At 38.0% G+C, this 15,911-nt stretch overlaps 1 protein-coding gene across 2 annotated transcripts; it reads right to left on the bottom strand.

The window, feature by feature from the left end:
• Nucleotides 1-539: 539 nt before the first annotated feature.
• On the bottom strand, nt 540-13,668 carry LOC141647777 (uncharacterized). Of its 2 annotated transcripts, XM_074456103.1 has the most exons (3): nt 13,211-13,668; nt 1,431-1,565; nt 540-1,166 (listed from the first exon to the last, which is right to left on the bottom strand). In XM_074456103.1, exons 1-3 carry the CDS (start codon nt 13,551-13,553, stop codon nt 871-873), a joined length of 774 nt encoding a protein of 257 aa, XP_074312204.1. In that variant the 5' UTR covers nt 13,554-13,668; the 3' UTR covers nt 540-870. The 2 variants fall into 2 exon arrangements, with proteins under 2 accessions (XP_074312204.1, XP_074312203.1); XM_074456102.1 differs by having other exon boundaries at nt 540-1,565.
• Nucleotides 13,669-15,911: the final 2,243 nt, after the last annotated feature.

Here is a 15,911-nt window from a genome sequence, read left to right as displayed (position 1 = left end):
TTAACGTCTTTTTTAAACGATTTTTTTAATTTAAAAAATATTTTTTTAAAAAGTAAAATATATTTAAAATTATTATTTTAATCATATTCATCATATACAATACTTATATTGATATAATTATTAAAATAAAGTTTTTTTAATAATTATTTTATTATTAAATATTATAAAAGTTATATAAAATTGACTTTTTGGTTGAATTTTTAATTTTAAGTAATAAAAAAATAATTTATTAACATATTTTCAAATATAATATATAAATATTAATATTTTTTAATAAAATTCATGATTTTCCCTTGATCCAACGGGTCGACCGTTCGGGTCAGGTCTCGACCCTAAAATAACGGGTCATTTCGGGTTCGGGTCAAACTGGTCACGGGTCAAAAAAACTGGGTTTGTGACCCTAAAACGGGTCGGGCGGGTCGGGTTTTCGGGTCGGGTCGAATTTTGACAGGTCTAATCTCCTTTATTTAGTTGGTAGACTTACACATCCGAGAACTTACAGTTCTATAAACTAACCATCTAAATAGAAACTAAAAATCCGAGAACTTGCATTTCTAATATAAACTGACAATCTAAATAGAAACTAAAAAAACGAGAACTTGCATTTCTAATATAAACTGACAATCTAAATAGAAACCAAGGGAAATACATGGAAATAGAAGGTGGACCGAGTGGATGTCACACACCGTGGCACCGACTGGTGGTCACCTCTACACTGTGTGGCGTGTACTTGATCAAAAAGGATAAAAGGGAGGATGGGAAGAAGACCACCTTCACTAATTTCATAGACACATCCAGGTACCCCAGGATCCAGTCATCAACTATTGCTGCTGCTCATTCATTTCATTGAACAGTTACAAAACCGCTTAACTATGTAATCATCCATGTCAAATGGCGATAACCAGCCCATTTAGCAGCAACACGAATCCCAATGGCAAGCGCAACACCCAACAGAGGAAATGGAATTTTAACGCTTGAAGTCATAACTTCAGATTCTTCTCCATCTGCCAGTTTCTGAGAATGGTGATGTATAGCCAGTGCAGTAAACAATAAAATAGTCAAAACCCTAATCCATGGCTCACCAACAGAGGCCAGTACGGCTACGACAGGTAAGGCAGAAGAAACATAATCTCTCTTCTTAATTATCCTGGAAAAGCTGAAAATACCTAAAAGCAATAACCAGAAGAAAGGCTCGATTATTATGCCTCTCACAGCTCCGTATCCAATAAAGCTGGCTACAGTTAGAATATAGGACTGAGAGTTTACGGAGTTTGGAGAAGCTGCTTCTCCGATTGCAAGCACCGTGGATGCAAGTATGAGAATCGTGGTCAATTCGGGTATTGGAGCTGATGTCACAATACTGAAGTAAAAGTCGCGTATGGCATTAAATGCGGTCTCAATGTAGAAAATAGAGTGGGTGATTGGGTCACCTGCGAAATGGAAAATGATGGCCAAAGCAAGTTTGGATAGGTATCCAACAAAATGGAACATTCCCTCTATAACCTTCTTCCAGTTAGCAAGTTCCCACAGGACTGATCTCCATGCATAGACGAGGAAAGCTAGTGCTGCAAACATTCAATAGACTTGGTTAGTATCGAGGGATCATAATACTGCGTGACATTTAGCAGTAGAATACCCCTTGCAAAACCTTTGCATAATAGTTAAGAGATATTGCATGTCTGTAACGTGATTAACAGACAGTGAAGGATCTGGTCAAACCTCAAGGACAAAGCATCATAAGTTTGATAACCAGATAAAAAAGTACCACCAAAAGCAATCAGACAGGACAGATGGACAGGACTCCAAGAGAAATTTGTTGCACACAATTTGGACTTCTCTGAACACACAAGAAAAGGTTCGTCATCCGTGCTACTCGTCAACAGTTCATTGTCAACGATCAGGCTAGTCTTGCATGCTTCTTAAGGAGGCCCTTTAATTGTCCCTCTACCGGCACGCTCACTCCTCTTTTGTGCCCAATTGTTCTCGTTGAAAACTTGCAACAAACCCGTTCATCCTACTTATAGCATTCCACACAACACTAGAACATAAAAAGTGTTGGGGAATATGCAGTCTATGAGTCACTTGTTGATTCCTAGGTTCATCATGTTCTATGGGAGTTCGATGAATTGCAATTGTTCATTATATTTTCAATTGACAAGAGACACTAATGTCCTTGTTGATGTAACTTGTTTCATGAGAACATTAAAAGCAGATGAAGGGGTTGGGTGATACAAAAGTTGCGCGGAAGCGGTTTAATAGAATAACGAACAATAAAGGAAAAGGGATATTTGCTTCGAAATCTGTCTTGAAATTGAAACAATGGGATATTTGCGCGATCTAGACCTATAGATCGAACAATATTGATTGAATCGCAAGACCTATTGCTATCAATCGGGCTAGAGTTTGAAACGCCTCAAACAATAACAGTTTCGGAACAAAACGCGTAACTTGCAAACACAAACAAAGCAACAACTTTGATTTTAATTCAATCTTCAACGTATCCTTAAAATAATACAATCGACTCCCTATTTATACTAGTAATAAACTGATCTAGCGCTGCCTTGCTTCACAAATTAATATTTTCCTAAAATCGACTTTCCTAAATCTAATACAATTGCCCTGTTTTATTCTTATTCTATAATTAAAAAATAAACTAATACTTATAAATAATATAGCAAACTTATTCTATAGGTTTTTAGGAAACCCTTTTATTTAACTAATAATAATATTATGAATATGATATCTCGTGTCTAAGCTGAAAACAACCCCAAGTAACCGAAAGTAACAGTTGCTGAGACTGTTTCCTGGAGCAGCGTTTAAAAGCAACAGTCGTGGACACTGTTTCTTACTCTGTGCATTATTTACTTCCAACATTATGCTGAACGCGTAAGTAGCTTCGACATTGATAGCTTGAGCTCATCATTTTTGGATCATTGGGTGAAGAAATATAAAGACGGGATTTTGTAGGCATGAGTGTCTTCTCTACTATAACATGTCTTCTCTTACAATAAATGATAGGTTACTCCTGGGGTATTGTTGGTAACGTAGCAGAAGTAATAAGGGCATAAGGGTGTTCTCTTTAATTATTGTGATGTCCAAAGTGGTTATATAATTCGGATTGGTTATGTAACTTTACACCCACACTATCTTTATAGTGGCACTATTACTCTAGTGGATTTACCCAATTTGGCGGTGTGTTTACCTCCTTCAAGAATTTTGTCTGGTTTGGACGGTGAACTTTCAAGGTCCTCTTTCAAGGTCTACATGTCAGTTGGTTGTTTCTGTTGTACGTATAAGAATTGATCTTAAATCGCACTATAAAAGATTCTAATTTCTACAATATAAAATTGTCTCAAATAACACAGAGACATCCTCTGATCCATAGATCCACAACACTACGATCTCTATATCCTAGATATCTATAAAATGTTCTAGACAATTTTAGAGTACTCTAGATGATTATGGACGGTCTAGATAATTCAAGACAACTCTATAAGCTTCCCCACTGCTACACCCATCTTGTAGAGTATTCTACAAGAAACAAACCAAAGGCACGACTAAGCTCGAGCAGTATCATGTCCTAGATGGCTAGATGGCAGGCTGTCCGAGAACAGTCCTTCATTTATGTTCTAGAGCATTATCTTCTTTGTGTTCTTAACTTTAACCGGGGACTTGGAAGATCCCATTGGAAATCCCTTCCGATAATAGAATGAACTTTCATTTTTCCATGACGTGAGTTATAACCATTGGTTTCATGAGATCAATAAATTTACACACATTAAGGTCAATTTGGGATGTCTGTGTCCTACACTCCTACTTCTTGGCAATGGGTTGATAGCCATGACTCTCACTTTCTTCCCTCATCCAAATGAATGAGATGATAGAGGGTGATAGATAGTAATTATATACACATTTATGCCTCCCTTGTAAGTTGTTTTTGATACGGTTTTCGTGCTAATTACGTCATTTATATGTCATTTGCATTTGCATTAGAATGTTATACTTCCGCTACTTGGTGTTTAATGCAAGAATGATGCATTTATGGAGCAAGAGTGAAATGAAGCACCGCGGAGCTAGCATGACGGGATACACAAGTGAAGATCCTCGATCGAGTTGTCCTATACTCGATCGAGTGAGTGTGTACTCGATCGAGTGTCCCGTACTCGATCGAGTGCTTAACGTGCACAAGAGTTTTCCGGATATTACCTAAAACTCGTTTAACTTGTAATAAAAATACGAAACTCGTGTTTTATTATTAGGGTACACTTTATTAACAATTAGAACTCCTAAGAACTCTTAGTTTTATTCGGCTACTCCATTGTTTTCAGATCTACTCCCTTTAATTACGGTACTTTGTTAATCTTTCCTTGTTCATTAATTATTCAAGTTCTAGTTTATTCAATTGATCTTTTGTTTATCTTTGTTATTCTTTTTAGCATGTTTATCATTCAATTTGTTGTTGTTTACTTTATAATTATGAGTAGCTAAATTCTTTATCTAGGGTAAAGGGGATCTAGGTTGATTAGAAGAGGATTAATTGTTTAATTGTTAGCAATATCATATGAATTATCGTCTGATTGTTGTACTTCTACTTATAATCAATTTAGGCAAAAGTTGTTAATTTGTGTAGCGAATCAGGATTTTCATCTTCCGACTGGGTTAAGACTAATATAGGATGCGATAATCAAGTAGAAATAGTTTAATTATAGCGATTTCATATTGAAAAGAAACAATCCGAGAATGCTCATATTTCACCCGGTTTTGGACCTTGTGCTAATTTGAGGTCTACCACGAAATCTGTCTAAGAAGTCATGGCTCCAACCATCCTAATTCTTATCTTGGGTGAGCTTGGGACGTTTTTGTGTAGGAACTTTTATCTCCGAAGGCTACCATTCAGAAATTATTTGAAGAATCATTGCAAAGGTACAAGGGGACCCCGTTTTGAACAATGAGCTAAATGTCGCTATCAACCTTTCCTCTTTTGATCCAACAAAGCTCAAGGGACTTTTGGGAGCTGCAAAAGAGCCTTACACGATTCTCCAAAGCCTTCAATCAGTCCATATATCATAAATAAGAAGTTGGGCTAACAAAAAAAGGAAGGTTGGAGTATTAGTTTACTTTATCATTTCTTTGCTTTATGTCATTTTCAATTTCAGCAATGTGTAAGGCATATGCTGCCATTTTTCCTTGTAAATAGCAGCTTATTTTGTGTCCCTTAGATGAAACTTGTAATCAAGGGTCAAGATTGTAAGCCTTGGTCTATATAAACCAAGCTAGACACAAGAGAACTTCAGATTTGATTGGAGCCTTAATACAAGTGAAAACCTAGTTTTCTCTCTTAAATTCTTTGCTTAGTGCTAGGGGCTGAGTGAGTTCATTGCTAGGTGCTTGAACAAGCTCTTAGTCTTAAACCTTGGCTTTGTGCTTGGTTTAATTCATATCCCATTCACTCAACTCTTAGCATTTGAGCAACTGTTTTCAAGCACAATTTCTGTCCAAAAATCAATTCTTTATGTTTTACTTCAAATGGGTACCAAGAGCCTAGGTTATAACACAATTCCATTGTTGTGTTAGTCTTGGGAAAAATCCATTCTTTGTGAGTTCATTATACGCTAACTACTTTAAAAACACAAAAATCAACCATGAGTGAGGTTCAACGAAATTGAGGGCCAAATGACACAACTTTCTGAAAAATGTGACTTGTTACTAGATGCTTTCAACACCATAATGGCTAACATTCCAACACCAACAAGGGGTGGGAGACCACCTAGAGGCAGGGGTAGAGGCCGTGGCCTCATGGGAAGAGGACGAGCTCAAGGTGGCCGTGATGAAGAAGCAATTTCAGATTCGGAGGACTCCATGGCCGAGGCATTTCAAGGAGAGCCCAACAATGACTTAAAGGTAGAGATTCTTGATTTTCATGGTAGTTTAAACCCCGAGGATTTGTTAGATTGGTTTAGGACCATTGAAAGAGTCTTTGAGTTTAAAGGTTATTCCGACAGCAAAGCTTTTAAAGTTGCAATCTCGAAACTCAAAGGCTATGCTTCCCTTTGGTATGAGAACTTAAAAAAATCAGAGAAGAAGGGAGGGTAAGGAACCTATTAAGTCTTGGTTAAAACTGAAAAAGAAGCTTAATGAGAAGTTTATACCTAAAGAGTACACCCAAGTCCCAAGACATTTTCATTAAGCTCACACAACTTAAACAAAACCAACAACCACTTGAGTCATATCTTAGAGACTTTGAACAACTTACTTTGCAATGTGAACTCAATGAAAAGCCCGAATAAAAGATTGCTAGGTTTGTTGAAGGTTTAGATGCTAAGATTGCTCATAGGGTTCGAATGCAACAAGTATGGTCCTTTGATGAAGCCGTCAACTTGGCTTTAAGGGTTGAGAAATTGGGTAGGGGAAGGCCACAACCACCAAACCAGCAACAGCCCCCTACAAACCCCCAACCGGTGTCAAAATTAATGAACCCACCTCTCAAAACAAACCCTCCATACTTGACAAAGGAAAAGCACCCGAAACCACACAAAAAAAGACCATGCCTCTCAAAAAAATGTTACCAATGCCAAGGTTATGGTCACTTTGCTAAAGAATGCCCAACCAGGAGAGCCCTTAGTAGCTTTGAAGTGGTTCATTGGGGTGATGATGAGATCCTTGTGTGTGATGAGGATGAGGAGGGGACGGACCATGAGGAGGCTGATGTGGTCATGCCGGATGCGGGTCTTAGCTTGGTTACTTGGAGAGTAATGCATACCCAACCCCAACCCTTGGAAATGGACCAAAGACAACAAATCTTTAGGTCTAGGTGCACCATTAAGGGAAGAGTTTGCAATCTTATCATTGATGGAGGGAGTTGTACCAATGTAGCTTCTAGTACTCTCATTGAGAAGCTATCCTTGCCTACACAAGACCATCCTAGTCCTTATAAATTGAGGTGGCTTAACAAAGGGGCTGAAGTTAGAGTGGATAAACAATGCCTTGTGTCCTCCATTGGTAAGAACTATTCGGATGAGGCTCTTTGTGATGTTCTACCTATGGATGTTTGTCATCTTCTTCTTGGAAGACCTTGGGAGTTTGATAGGGATTCGGTACACCATGGGAGAGACAATACTTACACCTTGAAGTTTGGCTCAAGAAAGGTCATTTTAACACCACTTCCACCCGTCCTTAAGCATACTACACCACCATCCATGCTTGAACCTTCAAGAGAGGTATTATTGATCAATGAGGCCGAGATGCTCTAAGAGTTAAAGGGTGATGAAGATGTCTATGCTCTTGTTGCAAAAGATGTGTCTTGGGGGCAGAATAGTTCACTTACTAAAGAGGTCCAAGAGCTTCTCCAATCATATGAAGATGTGTTTCCAAATGAGCTTCCAAGTGGCTTGCCTCCTCTTAGAGGCATTGAGCATCAAATTGATTTCATTCCGGGTACTACATTACCAAACAAGGCTGCCTATAGAAGTGATCCTAAGGCTACTCAAGAGCTACAACAACAAATTGGAGAGCTTGTGAGCAAAGGCTTTGTGAGAGAGTCCCTTAGTCCGTGTGCTTTCCCGGCCCTCTTAGTGCCAAAGAAAGATGGGTCTTGGAGGATGTGTACGGATAGTAGAGCCATCAACAACATTACCATCAAGTATAGGTTCCCCATACCTAGGCTTGATGACATCTTGGATGAGCTTAGTGGAGCTCAATTGTTTTCAAAGATTGATTTAAGGCAAGGCTATCACCAAGTAAGGATCAAGGAAGGAGATGAATGGAAAACGGCTTTCAAAACTAAGCATGGGTTATATGAGTGGCTTGTGATGCCCTTTGGTCTTTCTAATGCACCAAGTACCTTTTATGAGACTTTACTTGAGCAGATTTGTGCTTGTTTACTTTGATGATATCTTGGTCTATAGTCCTTCCAAAGAAGAGCACCTCAAGCATTTGCAAGTATTGTTTGAAACTCTTAGGGAGCACAAGTTATATGGCAAGCTAGAGAAGTGTTCCTTTATGCAAAATGAAGTCCAATTCTTGGGCTTTATCATTTCTGACCGGGTATACTGGTTGATCAAGAGAAGGTTAAAGCAATCAAGAGAAGGTTAAGGCAATCAAGTCATGGCCTATACCTAAGAACATCACGGATGTAAGGAGCTTCCATGGATTGGCATCATGGAGGTTCATCAAGGATTTTAGCACACTTATGGCTCCTATAACCGAATGTATGAAAAAAGGGGAGTTCAAATGGGGAGATAAGGCCGAATCAGCCTTCAATATCATCAAAGAGAAGCTTTGTGAGTCTCCCTATCCTTGCTTTGCCAAAATTCAATAAGTTGTTTGAAGTTGAGTGTGATGCTAGTGGCATTGGCATTGGGGCTGTCCTTGTCCAAGAGCACAAACCAATTGCTTACTTTAGTGAGAAATTGAGTGGTGCCAAGCTCAATTATTCAACCTATGATAAGGAGTTCTATGCTATTGTTCGAGCCTTAACCCATTGGAGCCACTACTTGAAACCACGACCATTTGTCCTCCATTCTGATCATGAGGCTCTCATATACATTAATGGCCAACACAAGCTCAATCATAGGGATGCTAAATGGGTGGAGTTTTTACAATCCTTCAACTTTTCAAGCAAGTACATAGAAGGGAAAGACAATGTTGTTGCGGATGCCTTATCAAAGAGGTTTCATTATGTTGAGTTTCATGGAACAAAGAGTGCTTGGATTTGAACACATGAAAGAGCTCTATAAGGAGGATTCAGATTTCAAAGAGGAATGGGAATTGTTGCAAGATGGCCGAATCAAAGTAGGGAGCCATTACTTGGTTCAAAATGGGTTCTTGTTCAAGGGAAACCGGTTGTGCATACCAAGGGGTCCTTATAGAAGCTTGTTGGTAAGAGAGGTGCATTCTAATGGTCTTGCCGGACACTTTGGCATCCAAAAGACCTATGACATACTCCAAGAGCAATTCTATTCGCCTAAGATGCTTGGGGATGTTCAAGATGTGATCAAGAGGTGTGCTCCTTGTCAACAATCAAAGTCCTACTTCTAAACAGGCCCCTACATTCCTTTACCCGTTCCAAATCAGCCATGGGAGGATATAAGCATGGATTTTATTGTTGCTCTTCCAAGAACTCAAAGGGGAAAGGATTCAATCATGGTAGTTGTGGATAGATTTAGCAAAATGGCTCATTTTATTGCTTGCAAGAAAACTGAAGATGCATCTAGTGTGGCCGAGCTATTCTTCAAGGAAGTGGTCAAGCTACATGGTATTCCTAAGTCCATTGTCTCGGATACGGATTCAAAGTTCATGAGCCATTTTTGGAGATCACTTTGGAAGCTACTCAAGACTAGGCTCTTATTTAGCACCTCCCATCACCCCCAAACTAATGGCCAAACCGAGGTAACTAATAAGACTCTAGGTAGGATCCTAAGATGCACGGTCTCTATGTCTTTGAAGGATTGGGATCTCAAGCTAGCTCAAGCTGAGTTTGCCTTTAACCGAGCACCATCCACAACCACGGGCAAGTCTCCCTTTGAAGTAGTCTATGGTGTGAATCCTATGATACCTACTGATTTGGCACCCATCAAGAGGAACGCAATTGATTATGATGCTAAGAAACGAGTAGAGCAAATGCTTCATTTACATGAGCAAGTTAAGAAGCAAATTGAGAAGGCAAATGAGGCTCATAAGGCTAAATCCAAGGGTGTTAAGGGAACCAAAAGCTTTGAGCCCGGAGATCTTGTTTGGATAGACTTAAGGAAGGAAAGATTTCCAGAAAAAAGGAAGAATAAGCTCATGCCTAGGGCTGATGGTCTCTTCGAAGTCCTTGAAAAGTTTGGGTCCAATGCATACAAGATTAATCTTCCCGGAGAATATGGAGTCCATGGCACCTTCAAAGTTGGGGATTTAAGTCCTTATTATGAAGAAATTGAGGATGGTAATGTCGAGGATTTGAGGGCAAATCCTTTTCAAGAAGGGGAGATTGAAAAGAAACAATCCGAAAATGCTCCTATTTCACCCGGTTTTGGACCTTGTGCTAATTTGAGGTCTACCACGAAATCTGTCTAAGAAGTCATGGCTCCAACCATCCTAATTCTTATCTTGGGTGAGCTTGGGACGTTTTTGTGTAGGATCTTTTATCTCCAAAGGCTACCATTCAGAAATTATTTGAAGAATCATTGCAAAGGTACAAGGGGACCCCGTTTTGAACAATGAGCTAAATGTCGCTATCAACCTTTCCTCTTTTGATCCAACAAAGCTCAAGGGACTTTTGGGAGCTGCAAAAGAGCCTTACACGGTTCTCCAAAGCCTTCAATCAGTCCATATATCATAAATAAGAAGTTGAGCTAACAAACAAGGAAGGTTGAACTATTAGTTTACTTTATCATTTCTTTGCTTTATGTTATTTTCAATTTCAATGTGTAAGGCATAGGCTGCCGTTTTTCCTTGTAAATAGCAGCTTATTTTGTGTCCCTTAGATGAAACTTGTGGGTCAAGATTGTAAGCCTTGGTCTATATAAACCAAGCTAGACACAAGAGAACTTCAGATTTGATTCAACCTTAATACAAGTAAAAACCTAGTTTTTCTCTCTTAAATTATTTGCTTAGTGCAAGAAAACCCTCCTTTGCTTAGTGCTAGGGGCTGAGTGAGTTCATTGCTAGGTGCTTGAACAAGCTCTTAGTCTTAAACATTGGCTTTGTGCTTGGTTTAATTCATATCTCATTCACTGAACTCTTAGCATTTGAGCAACTGTTTTCAAGCACAATTTCTGTCCAAAAATCAATTCTTTATGTTTTACTTCACATATTATTCTAGATCTAAAGGGCATAATTGAATCGACTGATCTCGTGACCTTAGATTATTCTTTTGACCTTATAATTGACTTAATTACATCCCCGGATAATTGACCTAGTGAACCCAATCCCTAGACCTTTTAATCATATTTGAGTACACTTTTATTCTACATTGCAATTAGTTTATAGAAATCAAACAAACAACCTTTCAAGAATTGTTACCTTTAAGACACTTTAAATATTAACAAACTGAATAATTACCGCCTCCTGTGGATTCGATACCTGTCTTACCGCTAGCTATTTGCTAGTAGTGTTGTAGGACATGTAGGTTTACTTTGATTTAGGTGATACGACTTTAAACTTATCAGAGGGTGAACTTAGTTTTGTTTCGTTACAAAACATACCTATTGACGAGTTAAGTTACTTAGTGTATGTTTGGCCTTGTTTTTCAAAGTGTTTTTGGACTTAAAAACACTTTTTGGCCAAACATATCATAAATTTAAAAGCTAATTTTAGATTCTCAAAAACTCAATTACCATGTTTTTGCCCATAAAAATAGAAGCAGCAATTTGATGTTTCTGTTTCTTGAAAACTACTTTTGAAAAATTAATCTTAAAAAATAGAAACTCATTTTAAGCAAAATAGGCCAAACATGCTCTTAAACTTTCCATTCTTTAACATGTACTAATGGAGGATAACGATAATCCGACAATCAAATGTGTGAAGGACACTAGAGCAAAATTAGATGAACATGCAAACCGCGCATGCACCCATATTGGATACATGTTATGAAGTGTAAGTCAACAAAGTCAGAAAGTTATATGAGGCCTAAACATATGGAGGATCATTGTAAAGAAATTTTCTTGAGCTTAGGTAGTTAAGTGTAATGTCTATTTAAAAACTACACCCATCTTACCAACCCAAAGACCTTATGTTAGTACAGCCATAAAGACAAAGAAAGTCCAATTTCATCAAACCAAAAATTTATAGCAACACTTAGTTGACAAGGATTTTGATGGATGCATTCTCCCTCAATTATTAATAACTGTGTACATATTTGCACTCAAGATCAATTAGGAATACGTCAATGTTTTTCAAACTTTAAGAAATAATCATCTAGCTTTAAGAAACAAACTTTAGTGGTAGCAAGTAAATGGTCCAAACCTATTGCACTCGCTACAATCCTATATTGATATATTACCATTTTTCAGACTCAATCAGAGCAATTTCCTTGTTCTATCTCTAAAAACTAAATTGCGCTTGATAACGTCCTGTTATCCTTACAGGACGTACTAATTGTGTTATACATTTAAACTAAAACTAGAAGTATATAAATTTTAAGCAAATCTGGTCAGCAATTTAAATAATCACATCTGAAGATAAGACAGCAGAAATATGGGCAACAGAATCTCTTACAAACCTAAAAATACTTTATCTAGATTGAGTGACTTGCTGACTTTATAAAACATCAGCTTCTTGGAGAGTATTTTCAATTTTCTAAGGCTCTACATCTACAAAAGTAAAGGAATGAATTCGGTGTTCTCTCCTTCAATCATTTATTAGCAATATTATTGAAGCACGACTAGTTGTGTAAGATGGCACCACCACCTAATCAAAAGCCACTAATTTTCATGCTCTGGTAGTACGATTATCTAACCATTTCTCTAACGTGATGTTTAAAAACTGCTTTTGACCATAAACTTCTATTGAATCATAAACATCACAAAGAATCATTCCAACAAGGATTACGCTGATTGTCAACTACATTTATCATTTACTATGTATAACAAAGCAGTTTGAAGAATTAAAAGTGGAGGAACATGGGCATTGGTAGCAGGAAAAGACTCCTTAATTCCCAAAAAAATATGGACATTGTCAAGGGTTCATAGTCTTGTCGCAATATCTAAGTAATGTAAACAAGCTTAGCTCCATGAAAAGATATCAGGTATCTAAACTACGCTCTAATGGCTCTCTAACTAGGACCTAACTTACTCGGATACACGACTTCAACACTCGAACATTATCCTCAGCAATGACAGGACAGTTTGACACTTGGGATTTAGGCTGAATAATTGAAACCTTTAACACAAAATAGTCGTGTCTAACACTCATACACATTATCAGTGTCGACACTTGCTTTCGAGTGAGAGTAACATAGCCTAGGACGTGCATAGATTGTATGGAGAAAATTGGTTATTAATTACTCCCCCCATACAATGATCAGAAAAGAGAAGGGGGCCAATTATTACATGACAAGTGAACCAAATTAAGTTGAGTGTGTATGATGAAATTGATCATCAAATGCATTCCCAAAAATGGAAAAGGTAAACAAATGACCGGGACGGAGGAGAGGGAGTACTAATCAGCAAATGAATACTATAGGGATACCGGTACAAAACAAAAAGAAAACAAATAATCAGAAACAAACCAAGAAGCCAAGGCCAACGAAGTGGAGGAGAAGGAGCTTCCTTAGCTAAGTACTTAAATCTATCAGGCATTGTACTCTTCCCTCTCAACTCTTCCAACTCCTTTTCCTCCTTTTCCGCATCACTAATTCCCTTTCTGTCTTCTTCATTTCCAGCCTTCAAGCAAAATCTCAATTTTACCCCTTGAAATCTAAACCTCTGAACTAAATTTTTAGGTGGGTAACTGGGGAATTGAAGATTTTGGATCTGACAAGTAACAAGGGGAAGTTTGGGAATTCTGGGAGATGCGTGAGGGTAGTTTCGCCATAACTTTTGACAAGAGATGGTAGATATTGTTATTGACATGGTTAAGGCTTTGTAAACAGTGTCACAGTCGGGGTTGAGGATTCATTTATGGGGATGAAATTCAGAAAGCCACTAATCGCTTAGTAAGCAGGTCTCCAGACCCGCCCGTTAACTATAAAAGTCCATAGGAGTATTTTACATGAATAATTCAAATTATGGCTGTCTTATACTACTTCAAACTTCAACTTAATTCAATTTAATCCGTCTTATTTTCCTACTTTTCCAAACCACACTTAGCTAAACTTACTTATTAATGGCTATTGATGAGTGCCTTATTTATGCACTTTTCTCTACTATTTAGCACACATTTCTATGCATAATATGTAGCAAATAGCTACTATCCTCCCAAGAATGGTTTACTTTGGGCTACTTTGTATTCTATGCAGGTTTGGACCCGAACGATTGAAAACAAGCCAAATTCTGTTCCCGGTGTTGCATTTTGGGAATTGGAAGAGTCAAAGCTCGGAAACTACCGCCTCGAGGTGCGTGAGGACGTAAGGAAGCACGTTGAAGATAAGATTTTGAAGCTGTGCTGCATGTAAAAGTCGATCGACAATGATCAGTAGATCGACTTATGCTGATTTTGGTACCAGTCGATCGACTGGTATTCTGGTCGATCGACTATTTTGTAATTTCTGGCGAGATTTGTTTCTTATTATCTCGGCCCATTAGTTGCTTGTTTAATAATCTACTCTTCTTATTATTTAAGAAGAACGCGGAGAACAAATTTAGGTTATATATCTTTTCATACTGTAACCTTTCTACGTTGCTTTTGTTCTCAACTTTCGAATCTAAACTTGTGATCTTTCGCTATTATTTATTCGGTAATTCAATTTAACGTTGTTCTTCATTTTAATTTCTTCTCTTTATTTCCTTTTGTTTCCTTTCTCTTTGTTTCACTTGTTTTTATGATAGATCGTTATACCCTTTTATTTATCATGTCGAATTTGATTACCGATCTTATTGTTGTTGTTAGTTTCGATTCAATTATGCGTAGTTAAACCCCCTTATGCTAGGATTTAGGGGAACCACGGTTGTATGACGATAATCTGTTAGGATATTAGGGCTTGCATATTTACTATACTGAGTTGTTAATCGTAGCATCTTACTTGCAGTTTAATTAATTAAATACATGTGATTAATTGACCTTTTTTGTTGAACCTTGACCTGGATCGAGAGATTGGAAAGGGTGGAGACTTGCTACGAATAATAGACTTACTCTAATTAGGGCGAGAGCAAATTAGAAGTATTTTAGGGTGAATAGTGGACCGAAAGGACTTGTTCATTGCCCCTCAGACCGTGTTTATGCCGACCATTGACCCTACCCCTAAACCGTTATAGATCGGGGTAAACCGACAGTCCTAACTATTTCTCTCTATATCTGTTAGATTTATTTCCTTTTAATCCTTTTTGCTCATGCATTCACTACTCATAGTTTAGTTATATCAACAAAACAAACCCCCAAATTGGTTACTCAGACAGATTTTAGATTAGTGAATAGAACAATTGTCTCCCTGTGGATACGATCCTGACTTCCTTTACCACATTAGTTTAGGCATGTTGGTTATCTTTGATTAGGTGTGCGATTAGCCTGTCAAATTTTGGCGTCGTTGCCGGGGAGGCAACATTTCTATTTGCTATTTTAGTTTGTCTTGTCTCAGGGAACTTTAGTTCCTTGAGACCATTCTCATTCCTTTCTTTAGTGTTTGTTTATGCCCAGGTCTCACAGGTTCGACCTCGTACCAGTCGACTCTGAACCAGAAAAGACTTTCCGAGCTAGACAAAAATTTTGGAAGGAAATACGTTAAGCAGAAGACTTAAGTACGCTTGACTCTGCCTACGCCAATTTTATTGCAGAAAGTCGGTCTTTAGAGAAAGGCACTTCAATTTCTGCCACTACTACGATCATGCTAACTTTAGCAAGTCACTCAGAGCCCACCCTTGAGTCCATTCCTAAAGGATTCAAGCTCCCTACCACAGACAATGGAACTTTTGAGATTCATCCATCTTACATCAACCTAGTGGAGAGAAACTTGTTTGGAGGGGGAGCTAGTGAAGACCCTTGGAGTAAAATATCTAGGACTCGATTTTTGAATGAATAAGACTCGGTTTTTAACAGTTTAGTGGACTGTTTTGTGTGCTTAAGAGGAGATTAAAACGAACACAAATAATAAAGCTTTGGACATAAACTCTAAGGACTTGATTTGAACACTCAAATGGACTGTTGAAAATGGCTGAAAAATCGACTCAAAGTAACCAAAACACAAGGATATGACTTAAACTAGATCACGAAGTAGGTTTAAGCCTTGGAATTAAACTCAAGATCACGAAACAAGAGCTAATTCCGCCTCAAACACT

The sequence above is a fragment of the Silene latifolia genome, chromosome 3, assembly GCF_048544455.1.
Source record: "Silene latifolia isolate original U9 population chromosome 3, ASM4854445v1, whole genome shotgun sequence".
Taxonomy (NCBI): Eukaryota; Viridiplantae; Streptophyta; class Magnoliopsida; order Caryophyllales; family Caryophyllaceae; genus Silene; species Silene latifolia.
This window is presented reverse-complemented; position numbering and strand designations above follow the sequence as displayed.

Excerpts from the sequence above, each read along its gene's own strand:
- LOC141647777 (XM_074456102.1), bottom strand. The coding sequence starts at position 13,553 with ATGTCAATAACAATATCTACCATCTCTTGTCAAAAGTTATGGCGAAAC. Across the intron at positions 1,566-13,210 it reads TCGTTGGCCTTGGCTTCTTG|CACTAGCTTTCCTCGTCTAT; the intron begins GTTTGTTTCTGA and ends GAATGTTTGCAG.